General features: G+C 38.5%; 1 protein-coding gene across 1 annotated transcript in view; it reads right to left on the bottom strand.

Moving 5' to 3' along the window:
- The window catches only part of Smg1 (SMG1 nonsense mediated mRNA decay associated PI3K related kinase), a 105,241-nt gene that overhangs the window by 70,237 nt on the left and 7,175 nt on the right, over positions 1-27,829 (bottom strand). The window contains 5 exon segments of the mRNA XM_028867783.2: positions 1,426-1,639; positions 2,500-2,558; positions 3,979-4,115; positions 5,023-5,178; positions 6,266-6,429. Coding sequence (XP_028723616.1) covers positions 1,426-1,639; positions 2,500-2,558; positions 3,979-4,115; positions 5,023-5,178; positions 6,266-6,429 — 730 coding nt within the window.

The raw sequence follows: 27,829 nt of genomic DNA, 5'->3' as shown, positions 1-27,829 counted from the left end.
GCAGGCATACATACAGCAGAGCATAATACATACATAATAAATAATCTTTTTTTTTAGGAATTACAAGGCAGCTTTTAGATTTATTATGTATACAGTGTTCTGCCTGCAAACTAGATCTCATTACAGGTAGCTGTGAGCCACCATGTGGTTGCTGGGAATTAACTCGGGACCTCTGGAAGGACAAGCAGTGTTCATAACCTCTGAGCCATCTCTCCAGCACATAAATAATTTTTTTTTTTTTTTTTTTTTTTTTTTTTTTTCGAGACAGGGTTTCTCTGCGTAGCTTTGCGCCTTTCTGGAGCTAACTGGTAGCCAGGCTGCCTCGAACTCACAGAGATCCGCCTGGCTCTGCACATAAAAAAAAAAACGAGTGCTGGGATTAAAGGCGTGCGCCAACGTACCTAGCGCAGCATTCATAAATAATCTTAAAAAAACAAACAAACAAAAAACTAGGAAAACTGCACATATTAAAAAAAAAAATAGCTGCTAGCAAAATGTGATGAAGCAGGGGCTAAAGGTACCTTAGCAGCAGCATTCTTAATATATACAAGGCCTGGGATCTTTATCAAACTGGTATATCTATCTTCCTGTGGATTTAAAGTCTTTCAAACTATAGTTAGAAAATGCTTACACAAAATCCTGGCACTCAAAAGACAGAGGCAGGTAGATCTCCAAGTTCCATGTAAGAAAGGACTACATAGTAAGACTCTGCCTCTCAAAAATACATGAACAAACAAACAAAAAGACATCAGATATTCCAGGCACCAAATAACTTATTTTTTAAACATTCCCTCAACAAAAACATGACATAAATGCTCCTCAGATTAAACTGGAAAGTCAGATACAGCATATAGTCCTGGCACTCAAGGGGCTAAATCGGAAAGGTGAGACATTGGAGGATAGTATGTGACTCAAAATAAGACCCTATCTCAAAAAACCCTAACAAAACAAAACCCTAACTTGGGAGAAAGCCTTTCCATATATCCAGACATTCAGAAATGAAGCAGAAATAAACAGAAGTTGGAGTACAATTCATAAATTAGTGTTTACATTATTTAGATTAATAATTTTAGACATTATCAAGCCTAAAACTTAGCAAGTGAGGGGGGTGGGGAGAGATTTAGAAATTAGTTGTGATGGTTAGTTTTTGTCTCTCTCAAAAACTGTGAGGGCCCCTCCAGGCCAACTCTTTAAGTAGAGTTCCTACTTTAAATCTGCAAGTCACTCTAGTATTAAGCAACTTCAAAGAGAAATTTACATAAAAAGACAAAAATGTCTAAAATTAAAATTCCTGTAAACTTAACTTTACTCAAAATCAAAATGCGTTTCGACTGCACAGTGCTGTGTCCAACAGTAGGCACATAAGCCCATCCTCCACTTGGCCCTCCACCTCACTTCACCCCATTATGGGTCCATGGCTCTCACCTGCATCACCGAGGAAAAGGCTTTCTTCTCCCCAACAGTCTCCAGCGCTCTGTAGGTGGCGCACAGGTAGAGCAGCTTCACCTCATCTTTAGCAGATGAGCTAAATTTGCTAAAAATCCACTTGAAGATCTTCTCAGCCTCGTAGCTCAGAGAAGCACAGAGAAGTCCAAGACAGCAAGCTCCCTCCTGCCTCAACTCCTGAAGCAACTTGCTACTGTGTTTATTTTAATGTAAACCAAACAAAACACACACAAAAGGCATTAGTTTTCATGGACTGAAAATATGGCACTTCTTATAAAAGAATGTCTCCCATGTATGTTTTAAAGAATTCCTAAATGACTTTTCAAAGCTCAAACTAAATAAAAAGGTGGAATTTTACCCATTCTACATCTGTATCCTCTGTAGTATATAATGTTCAAAAGTCTCCTTATCAGACATTAGATTTCTTTACAAAATGATTTACTAAGAAACACTAAGAAGCTAAGAAGTGCTAAAATCCAAGCTTCAAGTAAGTTCCACTTCTGATTCACAGAAAGAGGCAGCAGGAAATCATTAGAAAATGCACTGCATTTCTAATAACATTCAACATACAATTGCAAAGCAGGAAATGTTTAGTAGCTAAACCACACAAACTTAAAAAGATAACAGCTAGAACTAAGTATAAAATTAAGAAATTGGGTAAAATAAAACCATTAGTGACCTGCTAATTCTAATACTGCAATTCTTTGGAATCACTGAACCTCTCTGAGAAGCCTAGAGATAATTAAAAGAATGAAGGTTGCCTTTTCCTCTGCTCTCTAAACATTTTTAAAACTCTTTCAAACAGTAATTTTAATACACTCTGGCATCAGCTCATGTCTTTCCTCAAGCCAATGCTTAGAAAAAAAAGAGGATTCTCTTCCAAATAGATTCCATTTGTATTCAACAATAATTAATGAATAAATAACAGGTTAAGAATGGTATGAAGGACTTAGTGATGTTTACAAATAAGGCCAAGAGTACAACATGTGTATTTCAGTAGTTTCTACAATTACATTCAAAGTCACCTAAATATGACCATTATTAGTTACTTACCTTTCATTAAGCACATCATGCACAGCAGCCAAGATATTATCCAACTGTTTAACTAGTACCTTAAAAAAAGTATAAACAAATTCACAGAGACAGAAAGATTAGACATTATCTCAAGATTGAGAAGAAAGTAATATAGAGCAGAATCTCTGTTCTGTGTGATGGAAAATCCCTACAAATGGACAGCAGTATCAGGACATAATATCACAAATGTAATAAATCAATACAATTAATGTAACTAATGAATATCATAAATATAATTGTTGAATGAATACTGCGAATGTAATCAATGAATACCACAAATGTAATTAATTTTAAAAAAGTATAAAAACTTCAGATTCCTATTTAAAAACAGCATTGTATACTTTATCATTCCATTCAGATATGATTATATGGCATCTCAGTTTCTTTGTTATTGCCAGTCTTTGATCACATGAGGATGGCATGTTTCCCTTCAAGCTATAAAACAAACTGACTCACAGGAATCAAGAGTTGAAATCATCAACAAGATACATTCAAGCTCATTTTAATCATAAAAAAAACTCTGAAGAGCATTTACATGGAATGATAAGGGGATTGAGAGGTAATAAAGGAATACAGTGACATATCAATGACAGAATCTAGGGGTGGCATCATGAGCTTCATTGGACATCTTTCTATTTGCTGCATATTCAAAATTTTCCATAATAAATTTTGAAGAGAGGAGCTTGCTTTCTGCCTTGCTATATATAATTCTTACTAATTTTCTCCTGCATCAAGCTCTTAACGTCAGGAAAATAAAGAGTAAAGAAATATGCCTTTAAAGATTGCCTTTTAAAGAGCTTTTCCATTTTTCTTTCCATTATTATTATTTTAAAGTGAGCGTGCATTGTGCTGTGTATGCATGTGTCTGTGGAAGTGTGAGCGAGCATGTGTGTGTGTGTATACTCATGCACAAGTGCTCTTGGAGGCCAGAGGTGTCCAATCATCTGGAACTGGAGTTACAGGCAATTGTGAGCTGCCCAACATGAGTGCTGGGAACCAAACTCAAGACCTCTGTAAGAGCAGGAGACACCTTTAACCTCAGAGCCATCTCTTCAGCCCCAGCTTTTCCATTTCTTTACCTCTGATCACTAAACCAGACTTACATTCATAACACATGTACCCTATACTTCCACTTTATGTATGTCAAAGAAGTTGTCTGTCAAAGAAAATGTCTATGGACAGCAGGGATATCCACAAGCTAAATTATGTTTAAAAAAAAAAAAAATTAAATGCACTCCATGAAAGAAGACACCAAAGTGACTCCAACAATAACCATTTATAGATAAATGATACATTAGGGGCATTATTATTCCAGGCCACCCTAACATAGGTCAAGTACAGAGCTAAGGAAACTTTTTTTCCTAGAAGCAAACCATTTCTTGCTGAAACCTCCCAACACAGAACCACAGTACTCTAAGAACACCAAGATCCTCAGCAACTCCAAGCACATTTACTCACCAATTTATTTTCTGGCTGCTGAATAAACTCCTTCAGCTGCTTTACAGTAGCCAGTCTTCGGTCTCTGTCATCTTCCCGGGTGATCCTCCGAAGAAGATTCGACAGTCGAGACTCATCCGAGTACGACATCGATCGCTCTGTGAAATAGAAACATTTCATGGCCCCCTAGTACACTGTAAGTATGAAGCATATAGTTCAGGCATTCTAGTTCAGTGTACTGATCTTTCTTCTGTTCAGCTCTCTTTGCATCTATAGGCGAATACCTGGTCATAGTTCCACAGACTTCAAAAAACTCTCGTCAAAGATAAAATAAATGAAAACCCCTCAGCAAACTGAGCATCTCACTGAGGAAGACCAGCTGAGAAAGGAAAAAAAGAAAGGCACAGAAACATTTTTTTTTTCAGTTCCATCCCAAGCTGTTTTCAAGATTTACCTAAAAAAAAGGTAGGGTAGAGCATGGTGGCAGGTACCTGCAGTCCCAGCTACTCCTAACAATTCTGAGTCCACAAGTTGTTTAGATTAACCAAGGAAGTCATCTCAAGAAAAACAAAATGCAAAAACCAGGAAAGAAAATGAGAACAGGCAATGACTACAAGCCAGGGACGTTGTCTGTATAGGCAGAAAACGTCATGTTTCTATTTCTCATCGAAGAGAGGCCCCTACAGGAAACCGCTTGTTCACAGTATTATCATTTCTCTGGCACAAAGCTCAGGCAAACTGCAAGTACACAGTCAATTTGACAACAGCTAACTACCACTTGCAGCGTGAACACCATGGCATCACTATGAAAGTAGCCCCAAACCTTTCTTTTTCCTAGTTGCAAGCAGAACACAAACACACCAACAGTACTTAACACTTCTGATGTTCTAAATATGAAGACTATATTTTATTTTTATTTTATATTTTGCCTATGTGTATACAAGCTAGAGGTTCACAGAAAAAGTGTCAAATGCTGCCACCTGCATGCTTTGCAACTCACAGATGCACTTATCTGTTCATGGCCATGAGAGATGAATGTGGTCAAGCCTAGTATCTAAGTCTTACCCTGTGATTTCCTCATGTCTTTGGTGGCTAATGCACGACTGCCATGCTGAACACTGGTAAACTCAGGGCTGGTCACATTGTTAACCCTCAGCTCTTGCCCCAACGACTTCCGACCATAAGTATTTTCCCCAGATCCTCCATTGACACTGTAGCCACCTGAAAAAAGCAATGTACATTATCTCAACAAGGTCCTTGTTTCACTCTCAACTAACAGTTCAGGATTTCACCCATTTATAGCATTTGCTTCTCCCTGGGCTACCTGACTCCAAACCATTTTGATTCCTTCATTGGAAGGTAAGCAGAGAAATAAAAGTTAAATTCAGACAGATTTTATATTCTGCTAAAGCACATTCTGGATGAGTAAACAAGAGATAGTAGCCTGGGGAACCTCAGATGTTACAAGTAGACAATGCATTTAAACTATATGCCTTAAAAAACCTTCAAAGAGCCAAACTTAAAATTTTCAAAAATAAGCCGGGCAGTGGTGGCGCACGCCTTTAATCCCAGCACTCGGGAGGCAGAGCCAGGCAGATCTCTGTGAGTTCGAGGCCAGCCTGGGCTACCAAGTGAGTTCCAGGAAAGGCGCAAAGCTACACAGAGAAACCCTGTCTCAAAAAACCAAAAAAAAAAATTTTTTTTTCAAAAATAATATTTTATCTGGTACATATTGCTGTGGGATAATGCTTTTGTATACTGGTTTAATAAAACACTGATTGGCCAGTAGCTAGGCAGAAAGTATAGGCGGCATAAGCAGACAAGGAGAATTATGGGAAGAGAAAGGCTGAGTCAGGAGACACCAGGCCACCGTCCAGGGAGCAGCATGTGATGGCACACAGGTAAAGCCACAGAACATGTGGCAACATATAGATTAACAGAAATGGGCTGAGTTTAAGTGCAAGAGCAAGTCAGTAGTAAGCCTGAGCTAATGGCTGAGCAGTTTTAATTAATATAAGCCTCTGTGTGTTTACTTGGATCTGAGTGGCTGTAGACCAAGTGGGACACAGGGAAACTTTCAGCTACAACCTATCTTTTCAATACATTAGAAAATGAACAGAGGAAAGGAAGGAGGGAGGGAGAGAAGAAGAGAGAGTGACAGACAAACAGATACCTGACAGGGAGGGATAAGAAAAGAGAAGCTGCTCCAGCAATTGCATGCTCCAGCAGTATAAATATAAATATAAATATAAATATAAATATAAATATAAATATAAATATAAATATAAATACACACACACACACATACCCTTTTCGTCATTCTGTATGTCAACATGGCCTCTGGTATCATCGTGCCTTTGCCGAGACACCACAGCTGAATTTGAAGGCTGCAGTCCATAAGAGGAAGAAACACCCCTATCTCTGGATGAGGAGTATTTTAAAGTATCTGGGTCAGCTGATGCACTATCAGTTCTGGGGAAAAAAGAGGAAAGAGGGTACAAGAAAAATTAGTATTAGAGTTTTAAGCAAGCATTTTAATAGCCAAAGCTATACAGCATCTCTCCCCTTCTAACCTTTATGTTCAGCCACAACTCTATCAAGCACTCTACTGTCTAGTCTTTCAAATGGGAAGAAATTGCCAACAGATGAACTGCCTGCTGTTCATGTTCTCCTACATTTAGAGCCACCTGGACTACAGTGACCAACTCATGTTAATTTGCTCATTTAATTATTTTACTTTTTTTTTTTTTGGAGTATGCATGCACATATGTACAAATTAACAGGTCAAGGTCAAGCTCTAGTGTCACTCCTCAGAAGCTGTTCACTTTGCTTTGCTGCAACCTGAAGCACATCAATCAATCAAGCTGATTGGATTGAATCTATTTATTTCTGTTTTCCCTCAGCTGGGATTACAAACACAGCTACAACACCTAGCTTTTTATATGAGTGCTGGAGGTTCAACTGAGGTCCTCACGCTTATGCAACAAGCATTTTATGGACTGAGCCACCTCCTCAGCCCCAAGACTTTACTGTTAGGAAAGCTAAACAACTGGTCACTCTGGCCCAGGGACTCACTCCCATGATGTGATTCTAAAAAGTAATTCTTCCTACACTCTTCTTCCAGAAAAGCTTATCAGTCAGTCTTTCCAGTTATAAATGAAAAAATACTGTCAGCATGTCAAAAGAGACTTGAATTCCCAAATTCCTTGTAAAGTTAGTACCTCACAGCAATGTCTACTGAACTCTCAACTGAATCTTCAAATATCTGGCAAGAAAATACACACTGGTATTTGAAAAGCAAGTAGGCATTAAAAGGAAGATTATGTTTATGCTTGGCTATATTTTAGTGCCTTCACTGAAAAGAATACTATTAAACTTATTTAAAAAGCAAGGAATAAAGTTAAATATTACATTTAATTATTTATTGTGAATATATCTCTCAGTAGGTGTGTATATATGTGTGTGTGTGTGAATATGTGTCCCCACAAGTACCACAGCAAACATATAAAAGTTAAAAATAACAATTTGTGGCAAATCAGTTCTCTCCTTTCACCATGTGGTTCCCAAGAACTGCACTGAGGTATCAGGCTTGGCAACAAGAGCACTTACATACCAGCCCAGCAAATAAAAAAGAAAAGGCAATGTCTCAGAATTCCAGTCATGTTGAATCTGAAGGCTGGGGCCAGTAATGTAAATACTGTCAGAATAATACCTGACACTTAGATATTAACAGATAAGTGGTGAAGCCCAAGATAAAACCAGCATCTTTATCCACTACCAGCTCCTATTAGCTCTATGCCTCAATTTCCTCAGTGAAATTTAAAAAAAAAAAAAAAAGGCAAACTACAATATTTTTGAGTCTTATTCTTCCAGGTATCAATCATAAACTGTTAAAAAGGAGGAAAATCAAATATTCTATTCTAGCATGTCAGAAATATAAATAACTGTTTTCTTGATTTTCCCCTGAGAAAAAGAAATTCATTAAAAAAAATTGTAGTAGTAATAGCAGTAATTTCTCTATTCAATACAAATGTCTTCTGAGCTAGACTTGGTGATAAAGGCCTTCAATCTCAGCTACTCAAAGGCTGATAAAGCAAGATCACAAGTTCAACACCAACCCTAGCAATTTAGTGACACTCTGCCTCATAACAATCTGATGGATAAAGGGCAGTTTAGAGCTCCTTGCCTACTACAAACAAAAGGAGGTTCTAGGTTTAGTACTCAGTACCACAGAACAAACAAATGATACTTTAACTCATGATCATTTCAGAAAAGCTTAGGGCACTGACAAAAAACACAAATGAGCATGTGCTCTCTCGTATACGAGAAAAGGCAGAATTTTGCACACACACTCCTTTTCTACTTTATAATCCAGTTCTTGTCCTCACCAACTGGACACACCTTGATCTCTACTTTCTGCAATTCCTAATGATACAGAATGCAGAACAGGTCCAATTAAACTTGAACCCCTAACCATAAAGTCTGCTGAGTCAATGCCATAACCTAGCAACCTGAAACTACTAAGGGTGGACTGTCTTCTTCAAGTATGTAGTTTGTGCCCTTACAGACAAAGCCAATTCTTCTAATGCAAAGAAATATAATCCATGAAATCCCCCAGGAGGGGGGAGGGGAATATATGCAGATACTTTTTAAGTACACTAAGTCAGTAGTCAGTAAGAACTAATGCTCAATGGAGCATAAAAAATTATTAAACAAATGAAAAAATAATCCTTCATATCTCCAAGAATAGCACTATTAAATGTGTACCCATAATCAACTAATGCATTATTACTTTTCCAAAAAATACTGAAGGAAAAAAGAGCTTATGGGCTTCCCAACCAAGTTGGGGAGGAAGGGGATGGGAGTGGGAGAGAGGAGTTTTCACCTAATTAAACCTGGAAAAAAAATAACTAGTAAATGCACAAATCAGATAAGCACATGACTAATTCTAATATGCAAAACTTATCTACCAATATTTACACGTGCTGGCATTTCCTATTCTCATTATGCTCACTCCCATGTTGCCCAAACTATCCTAACTGTAGCGCTTTCTGGTGAAAAAGCAGTAACATGAGACTGCAGATCATGCAGTTAAGAGCATTGGGCTAAGACTTCAGCCCCAGTGTGGTAAAGGCACACAGTTCTTTGGTGTCCAGGCCTTTGTTTTCTCTTGTATAAAATGTAGATTAATACCTATCTAACATACCAAGGCTTTTGTGAGGCTCACATAAGATATAGAATTCTTAACAAATACATAGTTTGCAAGGCACATTAAGAGTTATTGTGGTCGTAATTCAAAATAAACTCGAGTTTTCCAAGCTAAAAGCATATTTTATGAGCATGTAAATGCAATCAAAAGTTTTTACACTAACTATAAAGCAGCTTATGTTCTTCAATGAAGAAATTAAGTAGTTTATTGCTACCAACAAGTTTCTAACTTAACTAGGTTCATCTGATTTTACATTATGCTTACAAAACCAAGAATGATTTCCTAATTCATTAGAAATTCTCAAGAGTTATGAACACTGAAATTTTTTCATCACAAAATTAGTTTTGAAAAAAATATAACAATAACACTTCACTAGGCCAGAACCACTGCATTAGAACTGTCCCAAATGTCTTCCTAGTCAAGCACTTGTAATGCTAACTCATATTTCCAGTCAGCATTGAGTACATATACTTAGAAGCAAAATGCATAAAATAGCTGAACATTTATATCAAACATCTAGACTGCTTATGTCTTGGAAATTATCTGTGTTAGGCTGTTAGCACCAAGACAAGCCCACCCCAGTCCAAAAAATAAACTGTTAAGAACAGAAATAAGCACTTAAGATGAAGCAAAGCACAAAACAAAAAATACAAATTTCAACTCCACGAGACAGGAATCAGTGTTACGCAAGCTAGTTAGAAAGGCTGAAAAAGCTATCTACCAGAATTAGTGTTACAATTTAGTGGAAAAAGAAAATATATCTGTTAAACTAAGAATCCTAGCAAGGATCCAAAAATACTTCCACAGTCCCTTTAATACTCTACAAATGTGGAGAGGAAAAAAAGAAATGCATAAATTTCCCCAAAATGATCCAGCTGAAGTTAAGCCTGATGTACATGCCACATGAGAGGTAAGTTTCTAAAGCTCATACCTCAAAAATCGCATACTGTGTAATATGGAGCCCTTGTGGTGTTTTGCATCAAGTCAATCTGTAAGACAGCAGTTACAGTATTAGTGAAGACAGCGGGTTAAAACATTTGTTCAAACATGAAGCAAATCTCACTCATGGGTTAGGTGCATTTTCTTTCACTATGGCCACTGTAAGTTCAAATACTGAAGCAAAAATCCCAATGGAAAGCCACTCTGCCTTGGAAGACAAGTATTCTTTAAGTGGCAATAAAAAAAAATGTGAGTACATAAGAGAATTTAAATGTTAACTGTAACATACAGATCCCATGTGAATACAGTTATCACTCATTTTGTATTTACCTATATTCAAAATCCAGAAAATGTAATAAATCTAAGAGGTTATTCACTTCAGGTGACTCAAATTTTCAGCCCTCACACATCTGCCACTGGTTAAAGGACAGTATCTCCTGGATAGTCTTATGGTCTGGCTCCTATAAGCATTACATAGAACAACTCCCCTTCCCCTAAAGAGTCACCTCTAGGAAGTGTGAAGTCTGGAAAATTCCCTATGAAGAAGCATTTCCATAAAGGACCCTAAAATGACTTGATGCAAACAACACATCTAGTGGTGCCGCTGGAAAAAGCATTATCACTTTAAATTGTTTTTAACCTGGGCTGAAGAGATTTCATCCCCATGGTTGTAATAGGCATAAACCAAGAAATGAGATTTGCCCTTAAGGCATTGAGGCAGAAATATATAGTCTTTGCAACAATGGTACTCAAAAAGCATCTGCAAAAAGGAGATGCTGGAGCTCACATTGCTTAAAAATGATGTACATTTTAAGCTTAAATCCAGTACTATTCCCATAATGTTTCTGTTTTACAGTTTCTTTCTATTGCTGTGATCAAAAGCAACCTGTGGAAGAAAGGGGTTTATTTCAGCTTACATACTCCATCACTGAGAGAAGTCAGGATAAGAACCAAAGGCAAGGCGGGCGGTGGTGGCGCACGCCTTTAATCCCAGCACTTGGGAGGCAGAGGCAGGCAGATCTCTGTGAGTTCGAGGCCAGCCTGGGCTACCAAGTGAGTTCCAGGAAAGGCACAAAGCTACATAGAGAAACCCTGTCTCGAAAAACAAAAAACAAAACAAAAAAAAAAAAAAAAAAAAAAGAACCAAAGGCAAGAAGAACCTGGAGGCAGAACTGAAGCAGAAACCATAGCTGCTTCCCATGGCTTGCTCAGCCTACTTGCTTATTTATATAACTCAGGACCACCTGCCCAGGGGTGGCACTGTCCACAGTGAGCTGGGTCCTTAAAGAAAATGCCCCCTCAGGCTTGCTCTCAGGCCATCTGATGCTGGCATTTTCTCAGTTGAGGTTCTCTCTTCCCAAATGACTCTAGCTAGTGTCTGTCAAGTTCACCAAATGCTAATAACCAGGACAGTCTCTTACTCACCTGGATTCAAACATGATTTCATGAAGAAGAAAGGACAAAAAGCCTTCAAGACCATTACTTTCACATTAGAAATAATGGTCCTAAGAGCAAGTCCAGGGATGAAAGAGTCATTTGGGAGGCTCAGACACTTTTCTTTTATTTTATTTTTATTCTATTTGTATGAGCATTTAGCCGGCATGTATGCATGCACTCTCCATGCATACCTGGTGCCTGCAGAAGGCAGAAAAGGATGTAAGATCCCCTGGAAATGGGGTTACACAGACAGTTGTGAGCCGCCATGCAAGTGCTGGAAATTTCCTCTGCAAGAATAACCAGTGTTCTTCATTGCTTAGCCATCTCTCTAGGCCCTCAGAGATTTATTTGTACAAAACTCTTCAAGAAAAAAATTTGTGTGCAAATAAAACAATGTCATCATTTTATTTCAAAATTATAAATGAATTTGCATCAATTTTGCAATATTAAAAATGTAGATAATACAATTTTTGGGTAAATGTTCTTTAGCTATTTAAGGACTATAATGCCAAATTTTGTTTATTTATAAGTTCTGTTTCTGATTTTTATTGTAAATCAAACTCTAATAAAACTGCTGACTGATGAAAAACAAAAATAAATGTGAAACTACAAAAATTTTTACCTTACCCAAAAGAAGCTGTGGCTTTTAGCTATGGATTCCAGACAGTGATTTCTAAAATCCTAGAATGTCATGCCTAAGAAGGCTCTTTTTGTTCACCAGGGGACTCTGTGGAACAGTGTCACATGGCAGAACCTTTGAATTACATAAATCAAACTCCGAAGGGCTGGAAACTAAGATAGCTATGCGGGCAATTAGCTACAGAGACTCAATAAAAAACTCTCACAAAGGCTGGAGAAAGCATCCTGGTTGGGTACTGTTAAACATAGATACCAACAGGAAGCCATACTATCTGTGATCCTCCAAGAAAAGGATAACTGCAAGCTCCATACCTGGAATCTTCCTGGACTGTGTCCTCCGTGTCCTTTGCTATTGTTAATATGAACACTTCGGTGGCAATAAACTATAAGCCTGATATAAGGACTTCATTTGCAATTAGCATTAGAAGCAAGGGTGGTACTAGGGACTCTAGTCCTTCTACCTGTACCTACATTTAAAAAAAAAAAAAATCACTGAATATACTCTTACCCAAAAATTTACATAACTCTTCTAAAAATTTTTCATATTTAATGAAACAATGTTATCATTTCATTTCGAAATTATAAATGAATTTGCATCAATTTTGCAATGTTAAAAATGTAGTTAATACAGTTTGTTGGTATCATTTTAATAGCATCTTTCACCAAATGTAGTGTGACTTCCAAGGAACTTCAAATGTCGCATTTGTTGACCTCTAATCCTATTAAACAGAAGGTGCAAACAAAGGCAATTACTTAGAGGAAATTATTTTAGGTTGCAACCTTTCCTTCCTGAATACCTGTCTTCAGAGAAAAGCCTAGTGAACTCCCTCCAACTGGTTCACACTCCTTTGAGCTACTGTAATCTATAACAAGACCTTCAACACTATTCAGGTTTACAGACTGTACATTCACTCTATGAGCTAACACTGTGAGCTCCTACTAAGAGCAGCAAACCTAATTGAAGGTTCAAATCTGAAATGTCCCCATACAATCATGCTTTGTCCCCAGCTGGTAGCCCTAATTTGGGAGATTATAGAGCCTTTAGAACAATGGTTCTCAACGTGTGGGTCGTGACCTCTTTGGTGTGTGTGGGGGGTGTCAAACAACCTTTTCACAGGGGTTACCTAAGACCATTGGAAAACACAGATATTTACATCCTGGGTCATAATAGTAGCAAAATTGCAGTTATGAAGTAGTAATGAAATGATTTTATGGTTGGGGGTCACCACAACATTTAGAACTCTATTAAAAGGTCTCAGCATTTGGGAGTTTGAAAACCATTGCTTCAGAAGATAGGACCTCACTAGAGGAAGTGGTCACTGAAGGCAGGTCCTTGGGAATATATTATCCGTGGCTCCTTCCCATCACACTCCCTACTTTGTCCACCATGCCTATCCTGCTATGATGGACTGAAGACATTCTGAAACCATGGGCCAAACAAAATAAATCCTTCTTCCCTTGGGCTGCTTTTGTCAAGTATTTTATCACAGTAGCAAGTAAAGGAACATCTACCATCTCATTTCATCTTATTAATCACCACAATCTTATTAATTACATTATATGGGCGGGGTAACTGAGGTTCCCTAAGTGACCTAAAGTTCTCAGCTTTACTAATAACTACAAACAAAAACCTTCTTACACTAGACACAAGGGCACACATCTGCAATCCAGCTACTTGGGAGACAGAAGCACAAAACTAGCCTGAACTCAGAAGCTACAGACAGCCTGAGCAATATAGTAAACCTTAACAAAAACAAACAACAAAAAACCCTCAATGTTCTTAACATCTCAAACACAACTGACTCATTTGTTATTGGTATCCTCATAGAATAAGGACCTTATCCCTTCAGGTGTTTTCTAACCAAAGGCACTATTGATGTCAGGCTATATATCTCATCTCCAATACTCATTCCCCCACCCCCACCTCTTCTGCACAATTCACAAAAATAATTATAAGGCACAAAACTAATGTCATTTTCTGCTGGGCAGTAGTGGTGCACATCTTTAATCCCAGCACTTGGGAGACAAAGGCATCTTTGAAAGAGGCACAGATCACTGTGAGTTCGAGGCCAGCCTGGTCTACAGAGTGAGTTCCAGGGTGGCCAGGGCTGTTACACAGAGAAACCCTGTGTCAAACACACACACACACACACACACACACACACACACACACAAAATTAAAATAAAATAAAAAATTAAAAAAAAAAAAAACAAAAAAACAACACTAATGTCACTCCCTCAGTCCTTAACTTTTCGGTGTTTAGACAGAATTTAGTTCCTGCCTGAACAGCTTTGGCCTTAACCCTTGCTCCCTCAGCCTTTCTTTATCTTCCCAAACCTCGCTCAACTTTCCTTTGCCAAATTTCAGATTCTCAAGTCTCATTAGGAATTACCACTATTCATGTACTTCTGAAGGCCTAATGCTTTTTCATTCAGCTGTACTCTACAAAGAGACCATAAACACCAGAAAGGCAGAGGCCTTTTAGGTGCCACATTGCCTGGATAGCATATAAAAGTACTTGTTGACTGAATTATGTCACTGGGGCTTTTTATTCAACTTTGCAATTTATCTGCAATTCAAACTTCCTCCCCAAATCCTTTCAGTAAAATCAACAATACTTCTGGGCTGAGGGTACAACTCAGTAATAAAGCACTTTGCACAGAATGCATAAGAACCTGGGTTCAGTCCTCAACTGCCAACCAAATGGGAAAGAAAGAATATCAACATTTTCTTGGACCATTTACTATAAAATGCACTGAGAGCTAAAGATTACAAAAGAGGGCGGGGGAGATGACTCAGTCAGTGTATACAAGCACTTGCAGTCCAGCCTGATGATATGGGTTCAATCCTTGACCCCAGAAGAGCATGGTGCATAGAGAAAACCAATTCGTACATATTGTCTTCTGACCTCCACTTGCAAACCACAAGAGCACTCAAGCACTCATATACATCTTTAAAAAGATTACAAAAGTAGATAGTTCCAACTCTCCTAAGAACCTATAATTTAGATAGGCATGGTGGCACATGCCTTTAGTTCCAGCACTCAGGAGCAGGTGTCTAATTTCCAGGCCAGCCAAAGCTATATAGACAGACCCTGTCTCAAAAAATAAATAAATTAAAATCTAATAAACAGATATTTAAATTGTTTGCATAATCTGAATGTTGTGGTTTAAATAAGAAAGGCCCCTTATAGGCTCATATTTGAGTCACCAGCAGTAGAACTGTTGAAAGGATTAGAAGGATTAGGAAGTGTGGCCTAATAGGAGTGGGTGTGGCCTTTTTGGAAGAACTGCATCATTGGGTGTGGCCTATGAGGTTTCAAAAGCCCACACAAACTTCAGTCTCTTTCTCTGCCTTTGGATCAGGATATAACTCTCAACTACTTTTCTAGAACTATACCTGCCTGCAAGCCACCATGTTCCTCACCTTGATGATAATGGACTACAGCTTTAAAAATGGTAATCAAGCCTTCCATTAAATACCTTTTCTTATAAGACGGCCTTGGTCACACTAATAGAACAGTAACTAAAGGGTATAAAAGCGCTCTGTAGCTGGACAGTGGTGTTGCACACCTTTAATCTGGCACTTGGGAGGCGGAGGCAGGTGGATCTCTGTGAATTTGGTCTACAAAGTGAGTTCCAGGACAGCCAGGACTGTTACACAGAGAAACCTGTCTCGAAACCACCCCTTCCTCCCCACAAAAAGTGCTCTGTAATTTCAAAAGAAATCCCACCATTAGCTCCTTCTTCAAAGTCTCACACACTCACTCAAGTAGTTAGTTAAAGGCTGGTTTCAGTTGTTCACTTGTTTGAGATGTTACCACTGATGGCAGGAGGCACTATCTTACACCACACATTCTTCCAGAAAGGAGAACAAATGCAGTTGTTGCTGTGTGGAAAAAAGAGGGCAGAAGAAAGAATGGGAGGAGTTTAGAAGATGGTAGTAACTGAAAAATCTAACAAGACTGTTTAAGTTTTGTCTTTTAAATATCTAACTACACTAAGTATGGAACATTTGCTCAGGAGGCTGTGGTAGGAGAACCAGGAAGATCATAAGATCCAGGCAGCCCAGGCTACACAGCAAACCTGACTCAAGAGCAAGAAATAAGAAATAAAAGAGGGAGAGAAGGGAGAGACAGAGACAAAAGACCACTGAGCCCATGAAAACAACATTCAATATAATTAATAATTAGAAAAAGCACATCAAAACCACAAGGAAAATTTATAATAACTATAATAATCAGAACTTACAATCTGAAAATAAAAACAATAGGGTTTTATGAGGATGTGGAGGAATTAGAGCCCTTTCTGTATTACTCTGAAATGAAAACACTACAGCCACTTCAGAAATCAGTTTGACCATCCTTCAAAAGCTAGCAAATTATGTAGCCCAGCAAATCTCTTCTAAGGTATATGCCCAAAATTGAAAATACATGTTGCAATAAAAGCATACACAAAGTCATATTAGTCAAGAGGTGGAAGTCTACATGTCTACTAGTGGAAGAGGGCTAGAAATGCAGGGCATCTGCACAACAGAATATGACGCAGCAGGAAGAAGGAATGAAGCACTGACACATTTAACACCTTGGATAAACGTGAAAAACATCAGACTAAGTGACATAAGCTAGACACAAAAGGAAACATACTACACAATTCTATTTGTATGACTTAGACAGATTCACATGACAGGAGTGTGGTTCCCAGAGGAAGAATGAAAGTGAGAATGTTCAGTGACCGCTTAAGAGACATAGGACTTTCCTTGAGAGAATGGAGAATTCCAAAACTAAACAGAAATAAATGCTCAATGACTACATCTTATCTTTGATGCCAATGAATGGTACATTTTATGTGCATTTTACCACCCCTTCAAAACCAACCACATCCTTGTTTGTGACATTCTAAACCATGAAGAGGCATTGGCTAGGTTCAGAAACTGACTACAAAAGAACACAGGGGCTTCTGGGAGGAATGACTATAGCCTGGTTATGGTAGTGGTTACACTACTACATTCATTTATCAAAACTGAAAGAACTACACAGCATCATTTCCATAAAGGCCACTTCAATATTTTCCCCCAATATCTGCCCTTAGAATATCTCAGTGGTAGAGCACTCTCTTGACATACATAGAGGCCCTGGGTTCAACACCTTTCTTTCTTACACTAAGGGCATCAAAGTAGAAGGCAGGATTTGTTTTTCAATAATTCAACATATCATGCTTTATACTGCCCACCATGTTTAGCCATTTTACACGCCCCCCCCCCAAAAAAAAAAAAAAACATTGCTATGGCAATGTCTTAATGTCACTACATTTCAATGAACCAAGTTGCTGGCCTGGGAAGTAGTCCATAGGAAGAACTGGAACTAAAAGCTCCATCTGGCCAAGGCACCCAGAGAAACTTGGACCAGGAACAGACAGCTGCCACTGACATCAACAATTCTTGCCATTGTCAATGTCTGAGAAATTTCTGAGTAGTCCACAGGGCACCTTATTTAAAATAAATTATTATTATTATTATAATAATTACATAGTAAGTTTGTAATAGTCTATTGCCTATTTTGATAACTGAAAATTCTCACTAAATTTTCATTAACAAACCACTGAAAGATAATGCAAAATTACAAGTTTAAACAGTGCTAAAGCAGGGTTGGGGATTTAGCTCAGTGGTAGAGCACTTGCCTAGCAAGCACAAGGTCCTGGGTTCGGTCCTCAGCTCTGGAAAAAAAAAAAAAAAAAAAAGTACTAAAGCAGCACCAAACTGGTTGGGTTAAACGGCAAGTTTAAGGACAGCCTGAGTTACACAGTGAGTTTCTGTCTTAAACCGAAAAAAATAAATACTATATAAAAGATGTTAATTTTTTACAAGTGAGACTGAACCAAAAAAAAAAAAAAAAAAATGTGGGAACTGGAGAGATGGCTCAGCGGTTAAGAGCACTGGCTGCTCTTCCAGAGGTCCTGGGTTCAATTCCCAGCAACCACATGGTGGCTCACAACCATCAATAGTGAGATCTGGTGCCCTCTTCTGACACAGGCATACTGTATACATAATAAATAAATAAATAAATAAATGAATGAATGAATGAATGAATGAATAAATAAATAAATAAATAAATCTTTAAAAATGTGCTGAAAAATCATCTGCACATTAAGACAGATAAATGTGTTATTTGGACATGTCACTTTAGGATAAGATGCAGCTGCAGAACTGTATATGTGTGTGTGTGTGTGTGTGTGTGTGAGAGAGAGAGAGAGAGAGAGAGAGAGAGAGAGAGAGAGAGAGAGAGAGAGAATTCTAATTGTACTGAAATGTGATTTTGATTGTATGTTAATAAATAGTTACCCGGGGGTCAGAGCTATTAGAGCCATAGCAAGAGTGTGGCGGTGGTGGCACACGCCTTTAATCCCATAGATCTCTGTGTGTTCAGGGATACAGCCAGCATTGGAGACATATGCCTTTAAGACCTGGGGGGCTGTACATACAGACAGTGACGAGGCAGTCATGTGTTTGAGTTTACAACCAATGAGAAGGCAGAACAAAATACTATAAAAAGACGGGACAGACAGGATATAGCTCTCTTTCAGGAAGCTGGGACACCGCTCACAACCATCAATAGTGAGATCTGGTGCCCTCTTCTGACACAGGCATACTGTATACATAATAAATAAATAAATAAATAAATAAATAAATAAATGAATGAATGAATGAATGAATGAATAAATAAATAAATAAATAAATCTTTAAAAATGTGCTGAAAAATCATCTGCACATTAAGACAGATAAATGTGTTATTTGGACATGTCACTTTAGGATAAGATGCAGCTGCAGAACTGTATATGTGTGTGTGTGTGTGTGTGTGAGAGAGAGAGAGAGAGAGAGAGAGAGAGAGAGAGAGAGAGAGAGAGAGAGAGAATTCTAATTGTACTGAAATGTGATTTTGATTGTATGTTAATAAATAGTTACCCGGGGGTCAGAGCTATTAGAGCCATAGCAAGAGTGTGGCGGTGGTGGCACACGCCTTTAATCCCATAGATCTCTGTGTGTTCAGGGATACAGCCAGCATTGGAGACATATGCCTTTAAGACCTGGGGGGCTGTACATACAGACAGTGACGAGGCAGTCATGTGTTTGAGTTTACAACCAATGAGAAGGCAGAACAAAATACTATAAAAAGACGGGACAGACAGGATATAGCTCTCTTTCAGGAAGCTGGGACACCGCAGGAGGAAGGGTGAGATTTTAGCTCTGAGCTGACCTCTCGGCTTTCTCTTTTACATTGGTTCTGTGTTTCTTATTTAATAAGACTGTTGGTTACAGCTACAAGAGAGAGGGGGGCGGGGGACACTCTTGGGCTGGTGAGATGGCTCGTCTGTTAAGAGCATTGGCTGTTCTTCCAGAGGACCCAAATTTGATTCCCAGAACCCACAGAGCAGCTCAATACCACCCATAACTCTAATACCAGGGAATCTGACACTTTCTTCTGCTCTCCTCCGGCACCAGGCATGCACATGGTGCACACAAACATACAAGCAAAACACTATACACATAAAATAAATAATCCTAAAATAGAAGGAGTGTTACTATGTATACAGTGTTCTACTTATATGCATGCCTGCACGCCAGAAGAGGGCACCAGATCTCATTATAGATGGCTGTAAGCCACCATATGGTTGCTGGGAATTGAATTTAGAACCTCTGGAAGAGCAGTCAGTGCTCTTAACCTCTGAGCCATCTCTCCAACCCCAAGAGAACTTTTTTTTTTTTAATTAAGACAGTGTTTGTGAAGCTTTGAAGCCTGTCCTGGAACTCACTCTGTAGACGAGGCTGGCCATGAACTCACAGAGATCCACCTGCCTTTGCCTCCCAAGTGCTGGGATTAAAGGCGTGTGCCACCAACACCAGGCAAGAACTCTTTTTAATTAAGAACTCAAAGCAGTATGACAATGGGAGAGCCCAAGTCAAGGGCACCTATCCTTCTAAGCAACTACCTGATGTAGCTTAATTTGTAACATGTTTAAATGTTAAGACAAACAAGAAAAGGCAGTAAATCTAGAATCCACACCCGTGGTTCTCTATAGAGGAAGACTGCCAGAAACATCTAGAGGCAGTTTTCAGTTTATGCATAAAAATACACCTTGATTTTCTTTCTAATTTTGCCAATAAAAATCATACAATGACAGTAAGTGAATTTTTAAACAGACGGATTCCACATCTCTAGTAACACCCACAGGACACATCTCCTTAAACATTCTAGGGTAGCAAACAGGTTTCCAACCACTGTTTAAAAAACAAGTAACAGGGGCTAGTAAGATAGCTCAGCAGTTAAGAGCACTGGCGGTTCTTCCAGAGAACCAAGCTTCAATTTCCAGTACCCCCCCATAATAGCTCATTCCATTTGTAACTCCAGTTCCAAGGGACCCAATGCCGCCTTCTGGTAAATCTTCCTTTTAACTACGTGGAGTGGCCTTTATAATTTTCCCCAATACTTGATGCCATACATCCTTTAAAAGATAATGCAAATTTACCAAAATTATTTTATACATAAAAAATTTGTATGCATGCTCCTGAGCATGTGCATGTATGTGTGTATATGCACCCATGTGTGAGAGAGTTTGTGTGTGTAACACTCTTCTAAAACATTTAGAGGAAAAGATAACAATGGGATGTTCTTTAAAATTCCAAATTTGGGGCTAGGGTGAGGGTAGCTCAATGGTGGAGGACCTGCCTAGCATGAACAAGAAAGACCTTCAGTTCCATCCCCAGCACTGCAAAATAAATAAACAGAATAATTTGATTAAGACATAGCAACTCACATGGCATTTATGTGGCACTTTTGTTGGAGAAATTTCACAAATTTTATCTTTAACCTGTATCTGATCTTCAGACTACACACCAACTAAAAAAGTTCCTGTCTTCCCATCCTTACTCTGCTGCTAGTTCATTACACCAGTCTCTCCTAATAGAGAAATATGTATGAAGAATCAATAGAGAACATGCACAGGTTTTAAAAATAAATAGCACATGAGACAGGTTCTAAAACATGATTCTATTTCTAACACCAATGCTAATACAGCCAATTGGACCTTCTCTGCTGCCTGTGGATCAAATCTGAGGAATAACATAAATAAGCCAATATGCCACCATTATCTCCATCCTTTTACTCTTATTCTGAGATAGAGTCTTACTAAGTTGCCCATTCAGGTCTTGATCCTTCCATCCTCCTATCTCAGCCTCCACTGTACTTGAAATGATAGGCCTATGTCAACTGCAGTGGACTTTTAAATGGATCAGAAAAATGGTGAAAAAAGGGAAGCTGCTGATCAAAGACTACAAAATCTCAAATGGAAAAAATGTTTCCAGATACCTGCCATAACAGAATGACTATTGTCAGAAGCAATGTGCTTTGTACTTCAAAATACTCCAAAGAGTGCATTTCAAAAGCAGGTATGTGGATGCAAACCTGCAATACCATCACATAGGAAGCTGAGGCTGAAAGATTTCAGATTTGAAGCCAGCCAAAGCTACATAGTGAGAACCCTACATCAAAAAATAATAAAACAATGAAAACAAAGTACATTTCAAATAGTTCTCCTCCTCTCCAAAGAAAGTTAAGGAAATTGGCTTGATTTAATCAATCAGCATTATATGTATTATGTACATTTACCTAAACATCACTTTGTATCCTACACACATGCACAACTGTGTCTGTTAAAAATAAAGCTGACACTGGTAGATGGTGGTGCACATCTTTAATCCCAGCACCTCAGAGGAAGAGGCAGATGACCTCTGTGAATTTGAGGCCAGCCTGGTCTACAAACTGAGTTCCAGGCCAGCCAGTACTACACAGTGAAACATTGTCTCTTTAAAAAAAAAAAAAAAAAGAGGAGGAGCAGCAGCTTGGGGAAGGCAAAGGCTGGTGTATCAAGGCCATTGTGGTCTACCTAACAAGTTCCCGACCAATCAGGGCTAAATAGTGAGACCTTGTCTCAAAGAAACACACAAGGGACCGGGATGTAGCTCAATGGTGGAACACTAAGCCCTTGGCCCTGCATCCTGTCAATGTCATCCTTGGCCCTGTCAATCCTCAGACAGACACACAGACAGACAGACAGAGAGACAGAGAGACAGACAGACAGACAGACACACACACACACACACACACACACACACACACACACACACACACCCTACATTTCAAAAAAAAAACAGGTAGTTATAGTGTAATTTTTGTGTCCTCAATAACTTACAATGAAATAAATGCAATGTGCATTATAATAACTATGTAAGACAAGCCACTTAAATACCATACTTCTTTTAGAAAACTTGTTTTTAGGGCTGGCAAGATGTCTCAACAGGTAAAGGCACTTGCCATGTAAACCTGATGACATAAATTTGATCCTGACACCCTTGTAAAAAATGGAAGAACAAATTCTACAAAATTGATCTCTGACTTCCACCCATGTTTGCAATATGTGCACCTGAGTGCACACACACACACAAACGAAAAAAGTTTTTTAAAAGAAAGTTTGATTTTACAGACAGTGAGATGATTACTACACATACCCTTAATTATTACCCATAAGTTCATTTATAACTTCAGTATTTTCAAAATGGAACACAATACTGAACATTAGAGTGCTGCTAATATTCCAAACGATGACATAATCATTTTTAATAGAATACAATCTGTGGGTCCTTTTAAACCCAGCTTCTGAATAAGCACTCTGTCTCAAGTTCCACAGGCTTGATGACACTGAGAACCTACTCAGTTCTCTTTTTTCCTCAGGTACCCTAGAACAGTAAAGACAGGCAAGAAACGCAACAAATTCTAGGATGCTTTCTTTTCAACTAAATATTGATATTAATTCTGTGATACCAGTGTTCTAGTCAGAAAAAAGGAAAGGTCCTAGCTATATGATAAATAACAACATAATAAAATACTAGCTTCCAAGAAATTGTTTCTAACTAGAATACAATTTCCCTTTCAATTTCTTTTTGTATTGAAATGTATTTCTTTCAATACAGACACTACAATGAATGCAGCAATGCACTGTTTAACAAACTGTTGGCTCTGGAAAATCAGGGTTTCATTACTCCAATCACGTGTAGAACTAAAATTCCCCCAGGCATTTTAAAGGGGTATCAGCAACTTCAATCCAGTACTTTATAGATAAAGCGGATGTGAAGTAAGAGGACAATGTGTAAAAGAATTTCAAAATATAAGCAAGGTTGTTTTTCAAGATTAATAAGATCTATGAATCTTAATTACCATATCCTTCCTTCTATTTAAGACCTGGCTACCAAAAACCATTAGAACAACGATCCCTTGAAGCAGCTTGATTAGCTGTATAATCTGCTGCCTCAGGCTAACTGGCCTGCTGTAAGAGAACAAGTCCCCTCCAAAAGTTCCCTAAGGTAACGGGTTTATAAACTCAGGAACTATGTAAAAACAAACATGCAGACTCCAAGTCCCACCTCTACCAACTATGACCTACGACCAAAGTATACCTGAAAAACACTGCGTAAGTTCTAGCAGTGTACAGTAGGATTTTTTTTCCATCATTCCCTGATCAATGCACATTGACATAGCAATAGGTGAATAGGCATCCAGAGATGCTTCAGAGGGGTCTCAATCCACAGGTTGAGAACACCTGCTCTAAAGTGTCCATGAACAAATACTGTGCTTTTTTAAAGAAGGTATGTCAGCACCTGAGAATCTGGATATCTGAGTGGACCTTGGAGGCAAGCCCCTGTACAGATAGCAAGGGACAACTATATTGGCATTCAAATAGAATAAAGCCGGGTATGGTGTCAAACATCTTTAATCCCAGTCTTTAATCCCAGAACTAGGGAGGCAGAGGTAGAGGATCTCTTTGAGTTCAAGACAGCCAGGGCTACATAGTGAGACCCTATCCCAAAATAAAGTAAAATTGCTTTTAAAGAGAGGAGAGACTACATGCTATTTTTAATGCACTAGCAAGGTGGAATGGAACACAGATGTAAAACATTACTTATAGAAGGTCTACTCACACTATGCTTAATTGAAGAATACAAACATGAAGATTTGGGGTAATAGTTAAGTAAGTACTATGAAGAAAACCCAGGACATGGTGTTTAAAAGTCTGGGTCCCTCTTAACAGTTTGAGAACAGCCAGGCTGAACACTCTGGGAAGAAAAAACTTCACAGCAGCTGCAGCTACTACTCTGCAGCAAGAACAATTGCAAACAGCGTATGGTAACAAGGTGCTGGGATGAGGAGGTGCCTCAGGAAAATAAGACAAGCACAGACACACATCACACAGGCAAAGGAGAGAAAATGACTGGATTTGTTCTCTTCAATCTAAACACTAGAAAGGGTTACAAAATGGGTAATTGATGTAATAAGCATGTGTTGACTGTTCACTTTCACTTTTACAAACTTTGAAACGAGGACAGACACAAAGGCAGAAGGATCTGGGTTAGGAGTCAAAGGAAGCTAAAAATCAAGAGTGTGGATAGGGGGCCAGTAATCTGTAGCTCCTAGAATAAGCCTAGCCAGATAAGGACCTCCTATGCGTTCCAGCACTCAGACACCAGAAAATGTGTCTACCATCTGACACTTTTCAATACTTTAGATACTCCAACTAAGCAATGTATGTTTATAGCAATCGTTAACAAAAATACATTGAAGTCGGTCCAAAAATCTAATAAAGACTAAACTGATAATATATCCTGATACAACATATAAAGATATCTTCTCTGCAAAAGATTTCAAAGTAGGGCCAGAAAGATGGCTCATTTGGTAAAGGTACTTAATGCCACACCTGACAGCCTGCAAGATGGTCTTTTGACTTCCACAAATGATATGCAGCTGGTGGTGGGGAGGTTGGTAATTCAACTGAAAAATCTGTCTCTTGTTGAGAATGGTGGTTACAGAGGTATACACATTCATCAAAATAAATAAATAGACATCAATTAACTAACTCAAGAATGAACCATAGGCCAGGCAGTGGTGATGCACACCTTAATCCCTCAGATGGCAGAGGTAGACAGATCTCTGTGAGTTCGAGGTCAGTCTGGTCTAAGAGTGAGTTCCAGGACAGCTAGTGCCGTTACACAGAGAAACCCTGTCTCAAAAAAACCAAATGAATGAATGTATGAATGAACAAACAAACAAACAAACTTTGGGCATGATGGCACACACCTATAATCCCAACCCTCAGGAGGCAGAGGCAGGCAGATCTCTGAGTTCAAGCCCAGCCTGGTCTACAAAGCAAGTGTCAGGACAGCCAGGACTGTTTGTTACACAAAGAAAACCTTTCTGGGGAGGGGGAGGAGGGGAAACCATACATATGTGATGGAATTCACTCAATAAACAAACAGAAGAGGGAGCAGAACTTTCTAAAACCAAACAGTTTTGAATAAACAAGTTGGTTACACTCTAAAGACAAAACAGAAAACAAAATATAGTAAGCTGGGCTATTGTGTATAGGAATTAAACTACAAATGTTCTACAAACTCTGCTTTTAGTTCTTTATATAAGAGAAAGCCTATTTATTTTGTAGTTCCAAAAATACAACAAGCTCTGAGAAAAATGAAGTCAATTTCAGGTAATCAAAATAATGACAGTATGAAAAGACCTGAAACAGCTTGTGTGACTCCATCAAGGACAGTTCAATGACAGGAACTCCACAGATCTGTTTTTGGTAATTAGGATAGGGAAGGCAGGAAACCCTAGTGAATCCAATGTTCCTTAAAAGGTATTGTGGTCGTATCTGCTTTGTAAGTGTGACATGTCATGTTTACTAAGGTGACTTAAGTATGGACAAGGAGAAAAACTCATTCACCTAAGTGATCACTCTTAACCAACACTAGACAACAAATGAAGGGCTTCTGCTAGCCCAAGTTTGGAACAGTTTTGAATGAGCTTCAATCATGCACTATAAACAGAATACGGAATACATGACTTAGGTCCTCAGCCACCTCTTGTCTAGATCTTCCCAACTGTGCTTACAGATACACACCCTTCAAGAAACAGAAGCTAAATGAAGACACTCTACTGTTGGTAAATCCAAACTATTCCAATTACACTTGAACTATGTCCAAAGTACAGTTCCAGTCCAGCTCTTTAGCTTCACCATTTACTTAGTAATCTTACTCCTCACAGGCATCCTGCTTCTAACTAAACTGAGAGAATTTCTCAAGGAGAGCTTGCCATTTTACAGTGGTCTTTCTGTCTGATTCAGATTTTCTCCAAGCTTACCATGAAAATTGTACAGACCAATTTCATCACACCACTGATGTGCATGCAGTGTCACCAGAGACCAGAATGTTCAACTCAACTTTTTAGCCTTTCCTCCTCTGTAAGTCCCCAAATCTGAAACTCCACTTATCAAATAAAGAAACAGATACACCAACACTTTAACACAGGATCCATATGCTTTGCCATTTTTCATTACTTAGTCAAACCCATGTAAATAAGGCTTTAACGGTACAGTATGCTCTGCCATTTTAAAGCCTTTCTGATTTCTCACTTGCAAGTCAAAAATAATCCACAAAAAGTATCAATATGACTGGTGAGAACATTTTCACATAGTTAAAACTATTTTATTATCTCTTAAAATTTAAAATAGGGATCGGAGGGGTTGGAGATTTAGCTCAGTGGTAGAGCGCTTGCCTAGCAAGTGCAAGGCCCACATTTTTAAATGAAAATTTAAAAAAAAATAAAAATAAAAATTTAAATACTAAGCCATGCAGTAGTGGTGCATGCCTTTAATCCCAGCACTTGGTAGGCAAAGGCAGGTGGGTCTCCAGAGTTCAAGGCTAGCCTGGTCTATGGGTGTTCCAGGACAAACCAAGGCTACACAGAGAAACCCTGTGTGGGGGGTGGGGTGGGGTAGGGGTGCTAAATACTAATGTTCAGTCATGCTCCAATTTTTAAAAAGGAACGAAGGACCAACAAGATGCTTAATGGTTAAGGTACCTGCCACCAATAAGCCTGATGACTAGAGTTATAATTGTCAAGTGTTTTTTATAAAGAAGGTTTTATTTGATAATGAAAAGATTAAATTCCATTGAAAAAGCACTCATATACAATTAGTTGAAAACTGCATCCAATGCACTCAGAAATCTGTAATACAGAACTGGTAAAAATGGCAATCAGTGGGGTATGGTGGCCTGCAGCTGTGTTTCCTGATAACTTGGAGGCTGAGGCAGAAGTATCACTTAGGCCCAGTGGGCAATATAAACAAAACAAGAGTTGAGCCCAGTGGGCAATATACAGAAGAGACAAAAATTTATACATACTCATTAAATTCTACTTAAAGTCCCATTCAAAGCAACGAGATATGTGGCTCTGTTCAATTTCATGATGTTTTTCAGTATATTATGTATCTATGGACACCAGACTTAGTACAAACTCACAAAAAGTGGGAAAACTACTCTGGTCTCAAAAAACCAATGTCAGTCAGTTGAGGTGGCACATGCCGGTTTTTTTGTTGTTGTTGTTTTGTTTTTTGTTGGGTTTTTTTTTGTTTGTTTGGTTGGTTTTTGTTTTTGTTTTGTTTTTTTTTTTGTTTTTGGTTGAGACGGGTTTTCTTTCCTGAAACTCACTCTGTAGCCCAGGTGCTGTGGGATGTTCTGTATGGCAAATGTGTTGCTCTGACTGGTTA

This window comes from Peromyscus leucopus, chromosome 1, assembly GCF_004664715.2.
Source record: "Peromyscus leucopus breed LL Stock chromosome 1, UCI_PerLeu_2.1, whole genome shotgun sequence".
Taxonomy (NCBI): domain Eukaryota; kingdom Metazoa; phylum Chordata; class Mammalia; order Rodentia; family Cricetidae; genus Peromyscus; species Peromyscus leucopus.
This window is presented reverse-complemented; position numbering and strand designations above follow the sequence as displayed.